This window comes from Castor canadensis, chromosome 7 (assembly GCF_047511655.1).
Source record: "Castor canadensis chromosome 7, mCasCan1.hap1v2, whole genome shotgun sequence".
In the NCBI taxonomy this organism is placed as follows: domain Eukaryota; kingdom Metazoa; phylum Chordata; class Mammalia; order Rodentia; family Castoridae; genus Castor; species Castor canadensis.
In genome coordinates this window covers 147,123,322-147,144,067 of record NC_133392.1, presented here as the reverse complement: position 1 = coordinate 147,144,067, position 20,746 = coordinate 147,123,322, and the positions used below count along the sequence as shown (strand labels likewise).

The following is a 20,746-nucleotide window of genomic DNA, read 5'->3' as shown; positions in this document are numbered from 1 at the left end:
GCTCAGGCTCCTAAGGATGGGAGCTGACAGCTTCGAAGGCCCATGCAAGAAAGGGTGGAAAGCCACTGGTTCCTCCTGGATGGGAGGGCAACGCGCCTGGGGACACCTGGGACAGTCCCTCCTGCATGCCTCACACTCCTCCGCCACCTGCCTCACCTCTCACAGTGACGCCCACTGTGTCCTGGGGAGCAGGAGTCACAGGTGGGATGACCGTCTGTATCCAGAAAGCAAGTGTGGGTGGCCCTGAGAGGGTGGAAGCAAGCAGTTAGTCAGTAGGGCAGTGCTCCTCCACCTCCCAACTCTCCCTCAGACCAGGGGAAGAGAGAGGAGAGGATGAGACGGGTGCAGAGTCCCACGTGCGTCACCTCCATCCTCACGCAAGGCTAATGTGGATATACTTCCCTCTTGCATAGATGAGAAAGCTGAGGCTCTCAAAATGAGGTGCACTTACAACAAGTGACACACTGGCAAACCAGGTTTAACCATGGCCTCTCAGTAGGGCCTGGGATGAGAGGAGTGTGCGAGGGGTGGTGAATATTTAGGGGAAAGGCAGGGACTGGACGCACTGGCCAGAAGAGGGGATTCCATGGCACGGACACGGCTGGCAGTCATATGGCGTCCCACGCTGGGCATCCCCGTAGTATCCAGGCTGGCACTGATCACACTGCGGGCCCTCTGTGTGGTGCTGGCATCCCTGGAGGGACAGAGTGTGGGAAAGCTGAGCCCCAGGAGGCCACGGGTCCCTGGGTGGAGAGGAAGGATCCCTGGGGTGGGGCTCACCTGGCAGGCACCAGTCTCAGGCTCACAGACTTCCGAGTGGCCATGGCAGCTGCAGCGTTCACAGGTGCCCAGGTAGAGGCCACTAGGCATGCGTGTGTAGCCTGTGTCACAGTCCTGGGGGTGGAAAGATAGCAGGGGGCACTAGGCTAGGGGGGCTTGGGAGAAGGGGAGAGCCAAAAGAGGAAGGTCCAGAGAGCACCACTGCTGGGCAAGCTGGTGGCAAGGGCTTACCTGGCAGGATGGGCCCCGGTATCCAGGTGGGCAGGTGCACTGCTCCACTTCCAGTGCAGGGTCCTGACCAGTGCTATCAGGTACAGCCATATCCATGCTGATGCCGGAGACCCTGGGTAGGGCGAGGTGCACTGTGAATGAGCGCTTGCACTGTACCAGACTGCCTGGAGTCCTAACGCCACCCACCACTGGTCCTCCTGTCAGCACCGGCACCAGGCCAATGGGGCTTGTCTAGGCCCCCAACTGGGGCCTTCATGCCCCAGCACTGGCATGAGCTGTGCCTTATTCCTGTGACTTTTCCAAAGGGCTATCTTTTCTTGCTTAGACAGGTTATACCCCCAACTCCCCTGGGGAGCAATGACAGGCTCATGCTGGATATGGAAGTCCCCCTGCCTCCAAGTAAGAGGACTCTGCAGGGCCATTTACTCTCTAGAGCTTTCTGTGGGCTGAGGCTGAGGCCATGTCCCTGCCTGGCCCCTCCCTCTTCTGAGTCCCTCCCCCTGATTTCCTTCTTAGGAGCCTAACCTGAGACCACACAGCCTATAAATAGCAGAGCTGGTGGTCTGGCTGCATGCACTATACCACTGAGCCTACAGCCCCAGCCCAAGCCTCCTCTCTGCTCTTGCCCTAGCCGCAGGCACCTGCTCTCGGCGGGGTTCTGGGTGTAGGATGCTTGAATCAGAAGGGTGTCGATGCCCGCCAGTGCCATCAACAGGTGCTCCCGTGTGGCTGGCTGCCCATCAGGCCGCTGCCATGCTTGCTGCCAAGGAAAGGACACGTGTGCTGAACTCCTGCCGTCCTGGGTGCTGACGCCCGAGAGAGAGTAGTAGGGTCCATCCTCGCCTGCACTCCAGGAAGGGCTTCTGGGCAGGGGGCTCACCTCCCGGAAGGGTATGGTGAAGGCAGCAGGCTGGCCGGGACTGGGCTCCCGAGAGGTGTGGTGCTCCAGGATGATGCCATTGCCCTGCAGCATCACCAGCGGCTGCCCATGCAGGGGTGCAGAGCCAGGCCGGGGCCGCTGAGTCACTGTGAAGTGCAGCTCTCCCCCGTAGGAGGTCACCTGGGACATGGGGTGGACAGGGGCTCAGTGGGGCCCTGCAGCTGAGCCATGCTGCTGCTCCAACCTCCTCTTCCACACAAAGTATCTCACTCTTCTTCCAAGGCCCAGGACACCCCTGCTCCTAAGCCTTTGCCTGTGTGGTTCCTGCTACTCACAGCTCCCTTTCCCTTACTACCCTTGCCCACCTTGTCCCCCCGGAAGCGTGACGGGAGGCTCCAGAAGTAGGGTCCAGATAAGAGGGTGTGGAAGGAGGAGAAAACCAGCTCTCCAGGTGTGGGGGATGAGATGCCCTCGCTGGTAGCGTGGGTGCCGGCAGCATTGGTCAGGCTGAACTGGGTGGGCTCCTCTGAGGCCCCAAGCACCTGAGTGCAGAAAAGGCCAGGTTGGGCCATGGTCAGGGACCAGCCCTTGGTTCATCCAGCCCTGGGCACAGCCGTCCCACTTGCCTGCCACCCCCCTCCTGTGGGTACCTGGGCACGGCTCCAGGAGGAGCTGGTGCACTGGCGGCTGACACCCATGCAGAAGCACTTAAGGCAACCGTCGGGGTTCTGCGAGCTCAGGTGGAATGAGCCATCAGCACACTCGTTGCACAAGCGCCCCACCACATTGTTCTGCAGGCACAGAGCTGGCAGCTGCAGGATAGCCCACAGGAGGGGCTGCCTGGAGCTTCCAGTTGAATCCTCCCACAGTTTAGATGGGACTCAGAGCCCAGGAGTGCCACAGAAAGAGCACAGGTATGAGGCATTACCACCATCTGATCAATAACTCCTAGCTAATGGGAGCTTATGCAACTATTTTTCCCTTTTCTCTTAGACTACCAGGGGGCTCACAAATAAGCTTAGGTTTGAAATAAAGCAACTTGGTTAAAAAAATGACTTCTATAATTTAGGGAGTGTTTCATGCACTGGGCTAGGTTCTCTGTAGTCAACATCTCACTTCACACCGCTAAATACCTCGAGAGGTAGAAACAGCTATCTCTTCCCTCCTTTCCCCCACTCTCATGAGGAAATTGAGGCTCAGGGATGTGAAATGACTTGTGCAAGGTCACTCAGCTTGCTCAGGCACTCTGGGATTGAAGATTAGCAGGCCATACTCCAAAATCTGTCCAGTCCTTTTCTCCACCGCACTCAGTTCTCCCACTGTTACTGTGAGGGACATGCTCCCTCTGAGTCTGTTTCCTCACCCATGAATCGAGGATGCTCAGACCTACACCACTGGTCACTGAGGCCTGGTAAAGTGTGATGAAGGTGAAGGCCTGGTGCCAATGTGACCACTGCACAAAGCACGGCTGTGACTGGAACTCAGCACCTGACTCCCTAACCAATGCTCCTGCCCAAGGACACGGCCCACAGGCCAATGCCCTTCAAGAAGGAGGGGCCTCCTTAATCCCTGGGTGGTGCCAGGACCCAAGGCTCCTGGGGTGGGGGTCAGGGCACTCGTACCTTACAGCGGCAGGCCTCTCCTGCAGTCTCCACACTGCCTCGCTCATCACAGCGCACAATCTCCTGGTCTGGCGCACAAGGCAAGTGTTGACAGGGCAGGGGAATTGGAACAAATATAGTTAGGCAGACAGACCAACAGAGTAGACAGCTCCCCAGGGATCTTGGGATTTGGGCTGGGCTCTAGGACAGGGGGTTGGGAGGGAGAGAGGAGCCAGCAAGGTACTGGGGGCGGGAAATAGACTGTGATACTCACTGCTGGGCCTGCACTTCCCGCCCGGCTGGATGGGGTTGCCTTCGTACCCGGGGGCACAGCTGGAGGACAGAGAGCCCCATCAGCAGCCATTCTGTGCCCAACCACCCAGAACAGCCCGCTGCCCCCAGGCCCTGCTGACAGTCCATCACCTCTCACAGCGTCGGCCTGTGTAGCCGGGGGCACATGCATCACACGTGGCTTGGCCATCCGTGTCCAGGAAGCAAGAGTCTGAGAATCTGGGGGTATCAAGTGGACAGGGCTGGGGGCCAGGCCTCACATGCCCACCCACCCTGGGAAATGAATGCTGTCCATCTGGACACATATGCTAGGAGGCACGTCTCCCTGCTTACTCATTCTCAATCTATAGCAACCATAGGAGGGCAGATGACCCCATTCTATGGAAAGGGAAACCGAGGCCCGGAGAAGTCAAAGAGAATGGGACAATTTAGTAACCAGATTAGGATGGGAATCCAGGCCAATCCCTACCCCAAACCTGTTGTGCTGCCCCACTCCGAGCGGGGTCTGACCTGCGGGAGGCATCAATGTACGGGCACGGGCAGGGCCGGCAGGCAGTGGCGGTGGCCTTTGTGGCGTCCCCAAAGAAGCCAGCCTTACACTTGTTGCACTGTGGTCCTTCCGTGTTGTGCTGGCAATTCTAGGAGGGGGAGGGCAGGGAGTGACTCAGGTCCTACAGAGCAGAACTGGGTCAGATGGGCTTAACATCCAGAGATCCCAATGGCTTGTCTGGCAGCTATGGCAGTCATTCTAGAGGCTTGTGCTAAGCTTACGAATACAGAGGGTCTCCTACCCTGCCCCTATCCAGTATCCAAGTGCCACTTGGCACTACTTACCAGGCAGTGGCCATACACAGGGTCACAGGAGCTGGCATGGCCATTGCAGTTGCAGCCAGAGCAAGTGCCCAGGTAGGGCCCACCAGGGACTCGGGTAAAGTGGGCATCACAGCTCTCGCAGGACAAGCCAGAATACCCAATGGGGCACCTGCAGGACAGGACCGAGAGTGGCTGCAGGAACCGCAGAGCCCTGCTGTTTCTCCTGTACCCTGGCCAGAGTTCCTGGGTTCCCCACCCTGACGGGTCCCCACCTGCACTCCTCCACAGTGTAGGCGCGGCCATGGCTGGTGGCATGGGTGACGGTGGTGTCCATGGTGATGTCGCTCAGTCCCACGCTGGCCATCTTGGTGTTATACACGGTCTGGATGAGCACCGCCTCCAGGCTCGTCAGCACCTGCAGCATCTCTGCCCGCTGCACTGGCCGGCCGGACTCATGCACCCAGTGCTCCTGGGGTGGACAGCAGATATCACATCAGTGCCTCCCAGGCCTGCACCCCACTACTGGCCCTCAGGGCTCAGGCACCACTGACCTCCGAAAGCTGGACCTGGCGCTGGTTCACAGCCCCAGGCTGGGTGGCCGTATGGCCTCGGGATAGTAGGCGATATCCAGCACCCACAAGGATCACGTCCGGCCGCTGCACTGGCTCCAGCATGCCACGCGCCAGCTCATAGCGCACCTTGTAGCGCAGGGAGCCACCATAGGAGTCCACCTGGCCGAAACAGAGTGTTCAGGGCAGGGCAGCACTGTGGGCACCCTGATGCCACTGTGCCCTCCAGGAGCAGCTGTGTTCAGTCCTCCAACTCCTCCCTCATTCTTCCTCCCTGGTGCTTACTGTGTACCTGGTGTTTAGCTGGGCATGAAAGGCTGAAAGAGCCTTTGGGCTGCTCAGTCCACGGGAGGGGGTAACTAACGCTGTGCACAGGGAGACCAGGGCGGGGGCACTCAACCCATCTCAGTGTGGGGGTGGTCAGGGAGGGCTCCCTGGAGGAGGGGATACCAGCCCCTTCCAAAAGCTGAGTAAAAGCAGCAGGCAGAGATCCTGCCTTGCAAGAACAAGCCACTGCCGCCAGGGCACGACCATATCTTTCCCCAGGGCTGCAGCTCTGCCCCCAGCTTCAGAGTGCACAGAGGGGTCCTAAGCATGGGATGAGGCTTAGTCCTCTCTCAGCCCAGGCAGCAGTCAGCCTCTCACCTTGTTGCCCAGAAACTGCTTGGGCAGAGCCCAGAAAGAGTCGTGGATGAGGAAGCGGCGTGACAGGTCGACCAGCTGGAACTCCTGCAGAGTTGTGTCGATCTGCAGCTGGGTGGAGGAGAGGGGTGGCATGCCAGGCTGTGCAGGCATCGTCACGTTCACACCTACGGGGGCAGAAGGAGGGGTGAGGATAGGAAGCACACGCCTGCCTGAAAACACCTGCCTTGGACAGCAGGAACCAGAAAGGGGGAAAGTTCTGGGGAATTCTGATTCAGAGAAAATTGCGATCTTTCTCCTGAAATTAAGGTACAAAAGTTTTTTTCTCTTCCCAGTCTTTTTCTATTTTGGAGCATGCTCTGGGGAATGCCAACACTGTAGTGTGATGGTTGTAAGTCCTCCTGGGGATCAGAGGGTCAAAGAAAGGTCAGAAGATTCTTTGCAGCAGGACTTCTCAGAGCCTTTTGCTTGTTAAGAGCTCCACGGACTGTCAGTCCAGGTTAAGAGGGATGGGGGCGTGTAGACAGCTACACAGGACTAACGACCAGGAGCTCAAGTCCTGGTTCTATCATGCTCCAGATGCCTGGGCAGAGAAACCTCAGTTTCCCAATCGGTAAAATAAAGTTATTACAAAGATAAAACACTTGAATTGATTTAAAATGCTTAAAACAGAAGGAAGCACCAAAAAAAAAAAAAAAAAAAAAAAGCCAGCTCTAATTGCTGCTTTGTTCTAACAGGTTGTCTGATCCAGCCCTCTCCCATGCGTACATGCACACATGCACACAGAATCAATTTCGTTGACAGTCTCTCCTGGTCCCTAGGGCAGTGCCATCCAATGGAACTTTCTGTGATAATGGAAACACTTGGTACCTGTGCTCTACCATAAGGTACCCACTCACCACCACTGGCAACTGGGCACCTGGAAGGTGGCTGGTGCACTGGAGGCACAGTGAGTTGCTTTATTCCTTTTTTGTTTGTTTCAAGACAAGTTCTCGCTATGTAGCCCAGGCTGGCACAGAACACAGATTCTTCTGTCTCAGTCTTCTGAGTGCTGGGATTACAGACATGCACTGCTATGCCAAGCTCACTTTATTGAAATTTAAATAGCCACACATGGCAAGTGACTCCTTATTGGATTACACAGCTCATTTCCTACTAAGGTATCCTTCCCATCTCTAGATAGTTTCAACTCTAGGAAAGTTCTTCCTTATACTGATCCCATAACTGTCTGCTGAGAGCATCTCCCCTTGACCCTGAACATGACCCCCTTGAAACCATGGAGGAGCCCAGCCCCTCATCTACAGGATAACCAGGCATAGCCTTGGAATCCAGGTTACAGTCTCCCAGCCTGCCTTCCTCCTCTCTTCAGGGATGCTTCTAGGCTCCTACCATCCTAGTACCCACCCCCACACAAATACACATGCAGGCCACCTGCTTGCCCTGGAATCCTTGCCACCCTAACCATCCGGTCTCCAGCCAGATAGCCTGGGGCTCCCACTCCTCCTGGAAACGGCATGGGAAACCCACAACCTCCCAGAGCCTTGGGCTTTCGGGGCTCTCATTGGACTAAACAGTCTGACCATGCAGGAATTATTGGCCGCTCAACAACTGTGTGTCAACTGCATGCTCAACAGATGGTGGTCATCAGGATTCTAAATATACCAGAGGACAATTCTGAGAGGTAACTAAGTTTTCTACGCCCCAGTGAAATGGCATAACAGACAAGATTCATCTGAACAAGGAGCAGACCTCTTGACGCTCAGCTAATCTGTGAAGAAGGGAAGAAGTGAAGCTCAGAAAGATGAGGGGCCACTTGATGTCAGGTGACAAACCTGCTTGATGTCCAAGTGCATCCTCTTAGCTGTCCTCCATTCTGCCTCCCAGAGGCAGAGAAGATGGAGCCCTGACCACCTTTACATTTGGAGAAAGAGGCACAGAGAACCAAAAGACTTGCCTAACATCACATAGGCAGTAAGTCGAGTGGCTTACTGACTGAGAAGATGCCAAAGCCTGGGTTTATATTCTGGGGACTCTGGCCCCTTGATGTCTCAGAATGACGATAACGAGGACGAAGATGGCATTAGTAAACACTAGGTGCCTACCATGGACCAGACACTATTCTGAGTGGCTCACACACATTAAGATTAATGATATTAATTAGGCATTAGATCCTTACAAAAATCTAGGAGGCAGTTCGTATTGCATCTCTATTTTAATTTTTTTTGGAGATAGGGTCTTACTATGTAGCCCAGGCAGCCCTTGAACCTGTGATCCTCCTGCCTCAGTCTTCTAAGTAACTGGAACTACAGGCACAAACCATAGCCTTGGCTTGCCCCATTTCATAGGTGAGCAAACTGAGCCCCATGATAGTAAGTTGGCCAAGGACACACAGGCAGGAAGGGACAGTCAGAATCTGACCCAGGAACCTGGCTCCACAGCCTGTGCTCTTCATGACCCAAAGCAGGAAAGCACCAAGTGTGGATTTGGCTTGTTCTAAAAGATTTTCTTCCCTTCAGAAATGCTCTTCCAACAGGGCCCCAACAGGGTTTCTTCTGCAGCCCTATTTCCCTCTCCACCCAATTCCCATCTGTCCAGAGCATGCTGTCTTCCCACACCTGTCCTTTCTCTGAGTTTCCTGGGTTCTGGTGTCCACCTCCCACCTCCCACAGCTCCTGCCCACCCGCCTACACACCCTTAAAGTCCTCGGGCTGGTCAAATTGCAGCCGGATCTGGTCCCAGAAGCGGTGGCTGCTCTGGCACACACTGGTCACCCCAAAGCAGAAGCAGGGCAGGCAGGAGGCGCTGTGCTCCAGGTAGAAGTGCCCATCGGGGCAGGGACCTGCTGGGTGGCAGGAAGGGGCTGTAGTCGGCCACTGACAGATGGCTCTGCTCCACCCATGCCTGGTGCTCACAGCCCACTAGCCTACCTCGCTGTGGGACAAGCTCCAGCACGCCATCGGGAATGCCAAACACCATGCCACGCGCGTTCATGGCCTCACACGTGTAGGCACCCTGGTCTGCCTCCTTCACGTCACGGATGGTCAGAGTGCCGCGCCCACCTTCACTGGTCATTGTCACTCTGGTGGGCCCAAGACAGTGGTGGGTCAGGCCTGAGTCTGGGGCCAAGCCTCTGTCACATTCTCACCACCTCCCACCTGGGCCTGGATCACACCTGGGATGAGAGGGGATATGGCCCCAGTTGAGTCTCCAGTTGATGATGGGGATAGGGACGCCGATGGCCACACAGGTGAAGGTAACCGTCTGGCCTCGGGAAACCTGGATGGACTCCTGGGGTGGGGTCACCACCTGGGGAGGCACTGGGGAGACCAAAGCAGGAGTGAGGGGTTTGAGGGGCAAAGTGGGAGTAAGAAGGACTCCAAGGAGTCAGGCAGGGAAAGAATAGAGGCCAGGATGGGAGAGAAGCAAAAAGGGCCCCACCCAGTGCCACCCGCATTTGCCCCCAGCTCACTGCAACCAAACTCGTCGCTGCGATCAGGACAGTCGCTCTCCTCATCACAGTGGAAGCTGGCAGGGATGCACTTGTTGGTGGAGACGCATCGAAACTGCGTGGGCCCGCACACTTCCTCAGGGTGCTTTGCAGCTGGAGGACAAAGTCAGGTAGAGTAGGGTACCAGGGCACTGCCAGCAGGACCACCTGCAGCAGTCCACCTGCTGTCCACCTTCCCCAGGTGTCCCCAGAGTCACTCACACATCTCACCCACATAATCCTCAGCTGCCATCACCAGGACCAGCCATTGTTGCCACCACACTGTGCACAACCTTACATTCAGAGTGACACGGTCACTGGTTTGCCATCAAACAGCTCCTCACATTACCTGCCCCCATCCACCTGCATTCCCCGAAATGGAGTCCCACCTGGCATGTCACAGCCACAACTGCAGCATCACTCAGGTTGCTGTGGCTCAGATGTTATTCATCCCCCAAAGGTTGGGAGCTTGGTCCCAGTGTAGTGATATGGTGGGACCTTTAAGAGGTAGGGCCTATTGGGAGGTCCTTGGGTCACTGGGGGTGGGCCCTCAGGAGGGATGTGAGGCTCCAGTCTCTCTTAGATTTTCCGTTTCCAGATATAAGAGCTGGGGGCATGGCTCAAATGATAGAGGACTTGCCTAGAATGAGGCTCTGAGGTCAAGTCTCAGTACTGCAATTTTTTAAAAAAAGAAATAAATGAGATAAGATGTGATCTCTTCCTCCCATATTGCTCCAGCCATTGCCATCTTGCCATGAAGTGAAAAGCCAAATGCAGCCCTTACTAGAGCCTATATGATGCTATTTGGACTTCCAGCTGCACAAACTGTGAGGTCCTTTCTTTATAAAGTTAGCCTGCCTCAGCTATTTCATTATAGCAATGAACAACAGACTAAAACATTGCCCTCACACACGCAGTCACAGAAGTACCATCTTGGATGGATAAGACCCCTGCCGAAGGCATAGCCAAAGGTGCTGGTAGGGTTAGACATTGGCAACTTGTACTCTTCTCTCTACTGGACAGGAACCTACCTGTCTGGCAAGGAACCTACCAAAGCCCAGCCCTCCTGCAGGGCTCCATGCTTTGTATCTCCACTGACTGCTCCAGGGGTGGTGCCTGGCCTGAGAAAGTCACCCTCGACTGGCCAGAGGCCTGGGGTTGGCCTAGCACCAGGCCTGGGTCCCTGCCAGGCATCTCTACCAGCTGGTGACCAAATTTCTTCCTCAGGGAGACCAAGCTTGAAAGATCAGATAGAGACTCAGAAGCGGAAATCACACCCACAGAGGCACACCGAGAGGACCCAGGAGGCTACATCTACTGGCTTCTCTTCCTAACACTGAGGAGCCCCACAGCCATGCAGCTTCATGTCCACTGTGTCCTACACTCTGTCAACAGGACTTGGCCTTCCCTGGCTCTCTGCGAAGGGCTTTGCAGCTAAGCCCTCTACTACTTTCTCTCTCCCAGGGGGCTGGTGTTGTCACGCAAGCTGAGAGCCACAGGAAGGATACCATCTAATCCTGGAGTCTGTGGCACAGTGCTGCTTCTCTCCCCAGGGACCGGTGTGGGGCAGGGAAGTGTGGGGCAAGGAGGAACTGGACCAGCCTATAGTGGGAATGTCATGCAACCCATTTCCACAGAGGAATGGTTGAAGATTACCCCCAGTCTCAAATGGACAAACCCAGGCTTTATCATTCACCTCACAGGACAGGACACACAAGACAAGATGCTACTTGATGTGGTCTCTGACTCTCCAGCTTCCTTCACCTTTTAACTATCATGATGTCCGAAATGGCCAAAGCCTTGACAAGAGAGGTAGGCAAGCAATGGACAGACGGATGGTTGGATAGATGCACAGCAGGGAAGAAGAATGCTGGCCAAGTGGGTGGTGAATAGAGAGCTTCAAAGGTGGACGGACAGATGATGGAACAGACAGGAAGAAGGATACCGAACAGATGGGTAGACAACTAGATGAGAACTGAGAGAGGGATATTGGATAAATGGATGGATGGTTGGATGGTTGATTAGATAGAATGACAGACGGATAAAGAGCTGAGTAGATTAAGGAACAAATAATGCAGAACCAACTTTAGATGAAAACCCTCCATGCCCGTGCTGCGCTGTGAACATGACCAGCAGCATCTATGTATTGGAAACGATCCCAATGCAACAGCGCTGAGAAGCGGGACATTTAGGAGGTGGTCGGGTCCTGAGGGCTCTGCCTCAACTGTGGATTAGTACTTAGGAGTGGGCTCTTGACAAAAACAATGCTTGGCCCTTCCCTCATTCTGTCTAGCCAACGTGATGCCTTCTACTGTGTTATGACACAGATTGGAGGCCCTCATAAGACACAGTTGGTCCCTTCATCTTGGACTTCCCAGCCTCCAGAACCACAAGACAAATTTCTCCCAGCCAAGTACTAACCAGGCCCAATCCTCCAAACAATCTTCAATAGTTTTTAAACCACACAAGCTCAGGTGTTTTGTTACAGCAGCACAAAAGTGACTAGGACAACCCCTAGGGTCAGACTCTAACTCACACACACATCCAGGACCTGTCATCATGGGGCCAAACATCTCAAACTCAAGCCCTTTCAGCCATTCATCTGACCTCCATACAAGCACAGTGACAAAGAAAAGACAGTGTCTACAAAAATGTAGCAGAGAGACACAGACCAAAGCTGTCCAGTCAACTGCTGCTACAAAGGTGGCTTGGAGCCAGGGCCCCTGCAGTTCAGGTCAGAGTTGCACCTCGACATTTGTCTCATGGCCCCCAACTCAGCCAGTGAGGGGCTGAGTGAGGGGACGAGCAGCCTGGCAGGACATGGGTGGAAGTGGAACCTGGGGACACTCACGGCAGTTGGCCTCATCTGTGCGGTCCTCGCAGTCAAAGTCACCATCACAACGCCACAGCTTGAGGGCACAGTGCCCATTTCCACAGGGGAACTCATTGGGCTCGCAGGGCTGGGGGGGCCCTGTGTGGAACAGGCAGGGTTCACAGTGGCCCTCCACTGACCAGTGCCAGTCCTCAGCCCCCCACAATGCATGGTGCTCACCGCAGTCCAGCTCATCACTACCATCTCTGCAGTCCTCCTGCCCGTCACAGAGGTAGTCTTTGGGGATGCAGTGGCCGCTGTGGCATGCAACCTCCTGGTGGCCACAAGGCAAGGGCCTGTCTGGACCGGGGAGCAGAGACTGGGGTCCAGGCGTGTCTGGAGGTGGCTGTTTTGTAGTTGGCTCTGGCCAAACTGGTGAAGGTGTCATCTCCACCACAGAGGGTAGCAAGGAGCTGAACTCAGGGACTTCATCCTCTGTGGACAGGGTTCCCTAATGTTTACCAGAGTCTCACCCTTCACCCTGCACTCTGCAGTCCTCCCTATAGTCCTCAAGTTCACCCCCTGCTGTACTGGTCCCCTGCCCTATCTCTGCTGTCCCCCTACTCCCACCCAAGCCCTCCTCAGAGCCCTCTGCCTGCCCCAAACCCTCACAGCTCAATTGACCCTGAGACCCAGGTGCAGCCGCCCCCCACCCCACACACCCACAGCCATTGTGCCCCCAACAGCACCCTCACCGCAATTGAGCTCATCAGACATGTCCCTGCAGTCAGGCCGCCGGTCACAGCGATACTCCAACGCCACACACTCATTGTGGCTATGGCAGGCAAACTCAGCCTCCGTGCAGACTCTTGGGACCTGGGGCACTGTGGAGGTTGGAAGGAGTCAGAGGCAGCAGGGACTAGGTGGATAGGAGGTGTGACAGGTAGTACAAGGGACTATGTGGCCGTAAGGGACAGGTGGCCTGTGTTGGGCCACAGTGGCAGACACAGCAAGCACAAGGAGCACTTGGCAGACACACAGGGCATGAAACATGTGGCAATGGCTTCATCCGCCCCTTTGAGAGGACCACGCACAGGTGACATGCCACACACATGCAGCCACCATTCCACACATGTGCAGGCCACAACCAGGCCCAGTGAGGACAAAGGAGGGGGACAATGCAGCCTGCAGGCTGTGCCCAGCCAGCCGGCCTTTGTCCTTCTTTTCCTTTATCCATTACGTTCTCTGAGAACCCCACTGGACCTCAGCTGAGCTCACACTCTCACCTGGTGTCACTATGGCCCCCACAGCAGCCAGGGGTGGCGGGGGGGTCTGTGCTGGAAAGGAAGGCATGGTTAGCAACCATCCCAACAGCAACCTGGGAGCTGAGGGTGAGCCAAGCCCACCCCACCTTCCCTATTCAGAACTCAATGAAAAGGGAACAGAGGGCTGAGCCCCAGCAATCTTTTAGACCTGGTGCCAACAGAGCACATTTGATCTTTGGGTACATTAATTGAGTTTTTAAGTGCAGAACAAGACAGGTGATGGTTCACTATTTTTTTCCTGCTTGGACTAAACCACGGCACAGATGGAATTTGTTTTGTTATGGGTTATACTGGGTCAGAGGCATATGAGTAATATGATGGAGCCTTCCAGAGAGGGAGCTAAGATGGAGACAGAGCTGCTCACAGCCTGTGAGCAATGAACTGAAAAACTGAGAAAAGAAAAAACTCAGCTATCAAAACAGGGGCCACAGGGTATGGTGACAAGAAACCTGGCTGGCCCTGTGTATGAAGGTCAGACTTCTACATCTGGCAATTGTGTGACTTTGGGCTGGTTTCCTGTTTTCTCTGAGCCTCAGTTTCTCTTTCTTTTCTCATCTCATCACAGGTTCTGGAAGATGGGTGTACACTCTGGCTTTCACACATGTGAATATAACTGCTTCAGATCCCTCATTCCAAAAGCAGGAGGAATCCTATCTACGTCACGGGGATTTTCAGGGAGCTCAAACAGGCTGGATTTAAGGGCCTTAGCAGAGAACCCTGTCATACACTCAGGGCTCAGGAAACGGCTGTTGGTGTCTACTGAATGCAAAAGTCTTCTGAACTTGAAAAGTCCTATGTGAAGAAAGGAATCATTGCCTATTCCAATGTACAGAGGTCATGTGAAGAGAGAAGAAATTGGGTCTAATGAGCAGCTGTTAGAGGAAACTATCTGGCTCTACTCAAGCCAAGACTACATAAAGATGGTAAGGGACTCCCCAGCCCCAGTGGGGTACAATCCCAAGCTAGCAGACCCCATGGTGGAGATACTGAAAGGGGCCTCACCCTTTTCAGTGTCTGAGAAACAAGAGAAGGTGACCCCAGGTCTCAGGACGGGCTCACCTGTGCCCAGGCGTCGGAACTGGAATCCCCGGGGAGAGGTAATGTAAGAGCCAATGGAGCCTTCAGAGACGACCGTGTGCAGCACCTCCTGGATTTGAGCCCCATCTGCATTCCCTTCTGAGCCCACATCCAGCTCCACAAAGACCCAGCCGTCCAGTTCCCTATGGATGGGAAAGAGGCCTGTGTTCTTAGCTGCTCCTCTGGGTCCCTGCCCGAATGCTCGGGCTCTGTTCCCAGATAGCTTCTGCCCAGAGCAGGGCCATTTAAAGGCCAGATTATCTCGCCTCCAACTCCCAAATCATCCCATGTCTTCCCTGCCTACCCTCTTGGCACCCAGGCTCCTTTCCATCCTTGTTAGGTCCCCTCACCCACACCCCTGGTGGCTCCCAGCCCCTCCGCACCCCCCAGGGGACTTCTCACTTGATGAACACCACGCTGACAACCTGGTCTCCAGGAATCTTCAAGTATTCTGACTCCAGCTAGGAGGGTGAGGGGGTGGACACAGCACCATTAGCTTCTAGACATCGTCCTGCACCCTCCAATCCTGCCCTGCCATACTCAGGGAGGCCCCCACAACCACCACCTCAGCCTCCTCTAGCATACCTTGTCCACCACAGCCTCTGACACCTCTCGAAACTCCTTGGAGCCTGCATCTTCTAGCTGGGGACTGTACTCGATGGAGCGAGTGAAATTTACCAGGGCCCGGAAATACACTGAGGAAAAGAGGAAGGGGCTGAGCCTGGCAGGTGGTGGCCTCGGGCAGTTGGACTGATGTGTGGGAATGGGGCGATGACCCCTGAAGGCCTCCCATGCACAATGACTCCTGTGTGCCCACTATAGGGCCCAGCACTACCCGTAGGAAGACAGGCCACAGTGGTCTGGCCAGACTTCCCACTGTTTAAAGCTGAGGCCCCAACTTGAGTGAGGGTCTTTAAGTAACAGGGAAAAATGCCTCATCCAGAAACCAAGTGATGGGACCAAAGATGAGACCCCCTAGTGCTGAGAGGAAGGCTGGTCAGAAAGGGACTACTACCAGAGGAGGCTGTCTGTGCCATGTGTGACCAGGACCAGAACATGCTTCCCTGACCAATTCCTATTCATGTCAGGACTTGGCTCTGCCATCACATCTTCCGAGAAGCCTGCCTGAGCCACCCTGGCTGGCCCTAGACACCTCCTCTGGGCCCCCACTGCACCACTGCTTCCCCAGCAGAGCAGGTTCTACCCCAAGTCACATAGAACCTGCCAGTTACACTTGGATCACAGAGTAACACAGTGACAGAGTTCTGTGTCAGCACATCTCAGGCACTGGCCCACCTGCATTTCTTTTTCCTTAAATGGGAGGTCAGTTGCATTTACCACCCTGGATTGCAGAGTAAATAACCCCGGGTTTCCATGTCTGCTACCTATGCATAGATGCTGTAACCCTGAGCAGCCACCTAAGAATCAGATGTCGCTGGAGTCAGCTTTCTCTCTTGCCACCAGCCCAGAAGCTCCAGGAGGAGGAGCTTGGATCTCAGTCCTCCCATGGCCTGTCACACAGCAGGTACCACATAAATGATGGCCAAATAAATTCATGTTATTCTGCTGTGAGTATATACATATTGCTTCTTAAGCACCTAATAGATACAAGATACTTTCTAGTCATTAAGTTTCATTTTTGCTATAGTTTGGACCTTGAATGTCTCCCAAAAGCCCATGTGTTGAATGAGGCTTTGCCCCCAGCCTATGGGGCTACTGGGAGGTAGTGGAACTTTTAGGAGCTGACGCCTAGTGGGAAGAGGTTAAGTCGTTGGGGCGGGGAGGTCTTTGGGGAGACTATTGGGAGCCTGGGTCCTTCTCTCTTGTTGCTTCCCATTCTCAATGAGGTGAACAGGCCTCCTCTGCCATGTGCTCCACCATGGTGTGACATACCATCAAAGGCCCAGAGCAACAGGACTGAAACCTCTGGAACCATAAGCAAAATAAATCCTTCTTCCCTGTAAATTGATTATCTCAGGTACTTTGTCACAGTGATGGAAAGTACAATGCTCATGAGTTCACACATGTTAAAAACATGAATTAAACATTCATTTGCATGAGTGTTACATATGCCTGTATGCACACGTACACAGAGTCTGGTACCTAGGAGATGCTGGAGAAATAACAGTCAGCTCAAACCATCTCCCTATGGTACACAGAGACAGGTGTGGGTACAGACACAGACACACATCCACATATTCCTAGTCATTTCTTGAGCCCCTATTATGTAGAAGGTATTTTTATGCATTAAATCTCATAATGTTCATGCATTAAAGTGTACATTATAAATACCAAGTTAATATGAGTTAAGAAGGAGTCTAAAACATGTACAACGTGCTTAGAATCCAGCCGGGCACAGAGGAGTGCAACCTGCCAGCGCTGTCACTGTGTGGAGGCAAGTTGCGGTGGTTAACAGCCCGACCTCTGGAACAGACCCGCCAGGGACAGCCTGTAACCTTGAGCTAGTACTTCACCTCTGAGCCCTAATGTTCTCATCGGTAACCTGACAGTACGAGTAGTGCCCACTCCTGAGAGCTGTTGTAAGAATGAAATAGTTTTGTAAACAAAGTGTTTACAATAGTGCCCGGATCATAAGGGGGCAGTTATTAACTCTGGCCCAGGAGAAACCCCAGGAACGGCTCAGCTGTTATTCCTTCCCATTTGAGAATGGCACTCATTCCCTTAGCTAGTCTACATCGAAGGCCTACTGCATGCCATGTGGTGGTCTAGGGACAGGGGGTACAGCAATGACCTCCACAAGTGAAAATTTCTATCCCCAAGGGGATCATTTTCTAGTGGGGGAAGAAAGGAAACAATGTACAGGGATGGACAGACTACAGGGAACAAACAAGGAAGATTAGGGGAGAGGGGCTGCTGGGGAGGGGTGGGTGGTATTTTCCATGGGGGGGTCAGGAAAAGCCTCTCCTTGAAGAAAAAGGATGAGCCGTGGGAAGTGTCTAAGAGAAGAGCATTCCAGGCAGAGAAGCAGCAAGTGCAAAGGTCCTGAGACTGAAGTGGGCCCATAGAGGTGACAGCTGGCCAGTGTGTAGGTGACAGAGCAGGAAGTGCCTTTCACTTTACACTCTGTCTGTCAGGCCCAGAGGTGCACAGGCCCTGAGTCAGGTGCTCTCCCTCTACGGTTCAGGCTCAGAGGGCCCTGGGTGAGCCACGATGGGTGCAGGAACAGACTCCTACTCCAAGAGAGGGTGCTTGTGTCACTTGTTCTGAACCTCAGCAACTGGCCAGGGATGGGCTCTTGGGTACTGGCTGGGTGGGGCTTTGTGGGCTGAGTGTGGGGCTGTGAGTGCTGCCACAGAGGCCCCTTGTGAGCAAGCACAGAGGCCCATTGAGAGCCCCCCACCCCAGCCCCTGGCCTCAGCCCACAGCCCAGCGCAGGCGAGGAAGCCGGGCCTCTGCCCAGGAATGTGCCCGCTCCCGGGGAAGGGGCCAGAGATCCACAAAGCCCTTTTCTACTAGGGCCTGGGAAGGGCCAGGACCCTCCAGCCTGACTCGACCCTCTCTCCTAGAACAGGGGCAGGCCAGGGCAAGCACTCTGGGTCATCAGCCTGAGCTGTGGTCATGTGCTGGTACCCAATGGCTGGGGCAGGAGAAGAGGCTGGAACAGCCCAACCTGAGGGGCTGGAGCAGCTGGAAGGCATGAGGCTGCTTGGAGGAGGGTCCTCTGGGTTCCTTTCCTGGCAGGCCATCCTGCTCCTGGCCTCCTTTTGAGTCTCTCTGGAGTGCTCACTTAAGGCTAGAGGCAGGCAGGAGGAAGGCCCACAGCACCGGAGGTGGGAGACACACCATCCCCCTCCTGGTCCTAAGCAGCTTCTGCACCAATTCCCAGTGTCCACCACTGCTCAACAGAGTTCCCCTGTCGTGCTAGAGCTGTGTCTCCAGCCCTGAGTCCCTCTGGGTCCCTCACAATGGGAACATGATCGGCCTGTCCTGAGGAGAAGACAGGCTGCCTCCAGACTCTAAGACCTTGTTCCCCAAGGGGTGCTGCCCCCTATCCTAGCCCTACCAGTGCCCCAGGAGAAAAGAGAGCCCATTATAGTTAGACCTGTGAGCTAAGACAGGGCAGGGACAAGGGCTTGCCTGGCCCCACCTCAGTAAGGAAGTGCCTCTGAGCCTCCTGTGTGATTCATGGCCAAGGTCAGTTGGGAAGAGAACAGGGAGAAAGGGGAGCAAAGGGCCAGCAGGGAGGGACGGCTAGGAGGGAGGCCTGGGCCTGACTACTGACTGAGGGGAGGCACCTTGTCTGGCTCAAAACCATCATGGCAGTCACAGGTGGACAGCCCAGGGGTGCCTCTGAGTCTGCAGAGTGGTGACAGAGAGGGAGGTGAGGAGGGGCAGCGAGAGGAGAGTAGAGGAGAGGAGAAGAGGGGAGAGGAGAGGAGGGGAAGGGAAGGGAGAAGAGGAGAGAGGAGGGGAGGAGAAAGGAGGGGAGGGGAGGGAAAGGGAGGAAAGGGGAGAGGGATAAAAGAAGAGGAGAGAGGAGGGGAGGAAGGGAAGGGAAAGGAGAGGAGAGAGGAGAGAGAAGAAAGACAAAAATGCCAAGACCGAAGCAGAGGGGAGACAGGGCAAGACAGACAGAGGCTGAGTTGGTAAGCCAAAGAGAGGGAGAGAAGGACAGAATGAGAAAGGGAGAAAGGGCTAGGACAGACAGATATGGAGTAGGAGAGTCCATGGCAAAGGAGGAGAGAACTAGGGACAAGAGTGGGAGAAACAAGAAGAGACAGGTCAGCAGATAGAAAGAAACTGGTGGGATGGGGTGCAGAGCCTGGGGCAGACAGGAAGAGGGCTGCACAGGAAGGTCCAGGGAGGGGCTGGGCAGAGCCAGGGGAGCCTCAGCCCTGCCTGAGTGAAGAGGAGGAGGATCCATCTCAGAGGCGGTATTTAGGGTCTGGGTTGATCCAGGGCCCAGACAAGGGGCACAACCTAGGCATGGCCCTCTCACAGTTATGATAGCCATCCTTGCCAGAGCATCCTTGCCCCTGGGCATCAGAGAGACATACTGCTCTTCTGGGCTGAGACCAAGCCCAGAAGAGCAGCTGGGAAGCTGTGCCAGGGTTTGGACCAGAGGGCCTAAACCCCACCTCCTCCCACAGATGAGCCCTGCTCACCAGGAGAAGCCTGGCTGGTGGCTGTTTCTCATTTGCCATTCCTCTCCAACCTCTGGCCTCTCCTGCCCTGTAGCCCCTTCTCAGGAGGAAGGTGGCTAGCAAGGATTACTCAGTGGGCAGAGCTGCCACACGGCAGCCCCACAGAAAAGACACAGATGCTGCTGAATGGACAGGGTAGACCAGACTAGGACCTCAGCAGGAGGCAGTTCCCAGGGACACATCAGCAGAGACCACTCTGGCATGTGGCATGTGTCCACAGGGTCCACTTGCTACTCGCATTCCAGAGCCCCACCTAGTTGCCAGGGATCCCATACTCTTGTACAGATCTACTCATGGGAAAATCTCAGGGAGAGGCCTAGGCCAGGTGCTTCAAGGTCATAGTCAGGACCAGGCTGCCCAGGGACCAAGCCTACTGCCTGCACTGCCTCCATTGGGATGCCACCCTCTGACGTTTGGATGGCCCAACGCTGACTGAAGGGAAATGAGCTCAACCCTGGACAGCTCTGAACACAGCCACTGGCAGGCTTTTCAAATCCCATCAGAACTGGGCTTTTCATGCCTACTGCCCTGAGCCTTGTGCTGTGACACAGGTAAATACAGAATCCAGCCATCCCTAACTATAGGGACTTCTCAACGAGTCCACACAACTGTCACTCAGTAGCTAGGGGAAATATCCCCACTTCTTGCAATGTACCCATAGGGAAGGTCCAAGGAGCCCAGGAGAATGGGGCCTCTGTGGCCCAAACACCTGCTTCCCTGGGGGGCAGGATGCAGACCCACAGATGCCCTCAGCAACTTACCCATCTGGAAGTCCCCGCTGCCCAGGTCCCCACTGCCCAGGCCATCTGCAAACAAAAGAGACCTATTTGTTGTGCACCCATTGAGTGTCAGGCATTGTTGTGGACCCCTGGCACACAGTGGGGAAGAGTCACACAAACACACCTCTAGGGAAGACTGGCCTGTAAAAGTGGATTGGAAGCCTCCATCAGAGAGGGTGTGAACCAAGGCCCCAAACTCCAGGGACTCAATGATCTGTCTGATAGCTAGGTCAGCCTGGCCTTTAAGTGAGGATGAGGAAGAGATGGGGTAGATGGATGGGCAGTCACATTCTC

The 20,746-nt window shown here is 54.9% G+C and overlaps 1 protein-coding gene across 1 annotated transcript in view; it reads right to left on the bottom strand.

The window, feature by feature from the left end:
- Hspg2 (heparan sulfate proteoglycan 2) overlaps positions 1 to 20,746 on the bottom strand; it is a 99,187-nt gene that overhangs the window by 44,126 nt on the left and 34,315 nt on the right. The window contains exons 4-31 of the mRNA XM_074079620.1: positions 20,435 to 20,479; positions 15,094 to 15,203; positions 14,911 to 14,969; positions 14,491 to 14,651; positions 13,393 to 13,443; positions 12,862 to 12,990; positions 12,347 to 12,601; positions 12,146 to 12,265; positions 9,277 to 9,408; positions 8,980 to 9,124; positions 8,735 to 8,886; positions 8,500 to 8,649; positions 5,811 to 5,974; positions 5,148 to 5,327; positions 4,869 to 5,065; positions 4,618 to 4,765; positions 4,294 to 4,421; positions 3,916 to 4,002; positions 3,767 to 3,825; positions 3,514 to 3,581; positions 2,542 to 2,703; positions 2,257 to 2,433; positions 1,892 to 2,071; positions 1,653 to 1,771; positions 1,012 to 1,123; positions 781 to 894; positions 567 to 694; positions 157 to 243 (exon numbers count right to left, since the gene is read on the bottom strand). Of these exons, the coding sequence (XP_073935721.1) occupies positions 157 to 243; positions 567 to 694; positions 781 to 894; positions 1,012 to 1,123; positions 1,653 to 1,771; positions 1,892 to 2,071; positions 2,257 to 2,433; positions 2,542 to 2,703; positions 3,514 to 3,581; positions 3,767 to 3,825; positions 3,916 to 4,002; positions 4,294 to 4,421; positions 4,618 to 4,765; positions 4,869 to 5,065; positions 5,148 to 5,327; positions 5,811 to 5,974; positions 8,500 to 8,649; positions 8,735 to 8,886; positions 8,980 to 9,124; positions 9,277 to 9,408; positions 12,146 to 12,265; positions 12,347 to 12,601; positions 12,862 to 12,990; positions 13,393 to 13,443; positions 14,491 to 14,651; positions 14,911 to 14,969; positions 15,094 to 15,203; positions 20,435 to 20,479 (3,619 nt within the window). The remainder of the gene's footprint in view (positions 1 to 156; positions 244 to 566; positions 695 to 780; positions 895 to 1,011; positions 1,124 to 1,652; positions 1,772 to 1,891; positions 2,072 to 2,256; positions 2,434 to 2,541; positions 2,704 to 3,513; positions 3,582 to 3,766; positions 3,826 to 3,915; positions 4,003 to 4,293; positions 4,422 to 4,617; positions 4,766 to 4,868; positions 5,066 to 5,147; positions 5,328 to 5,810; positions 5,975 to 8,499; positions 8,650 to 8,734; positions 8,887 to 8,979; positions 9,125 to 9,276; positions 9,409 to 12,145; positions 12,266 to 12,346; positions 12,602 to 12,861; positions 12,991 to 13,392; positions 13,444 to 14,490; positions 14,652 to 14,910; positions 14,970 to 15,093; positions 15,204 to 20,434; positions 20,480 to 20,746) is intronic.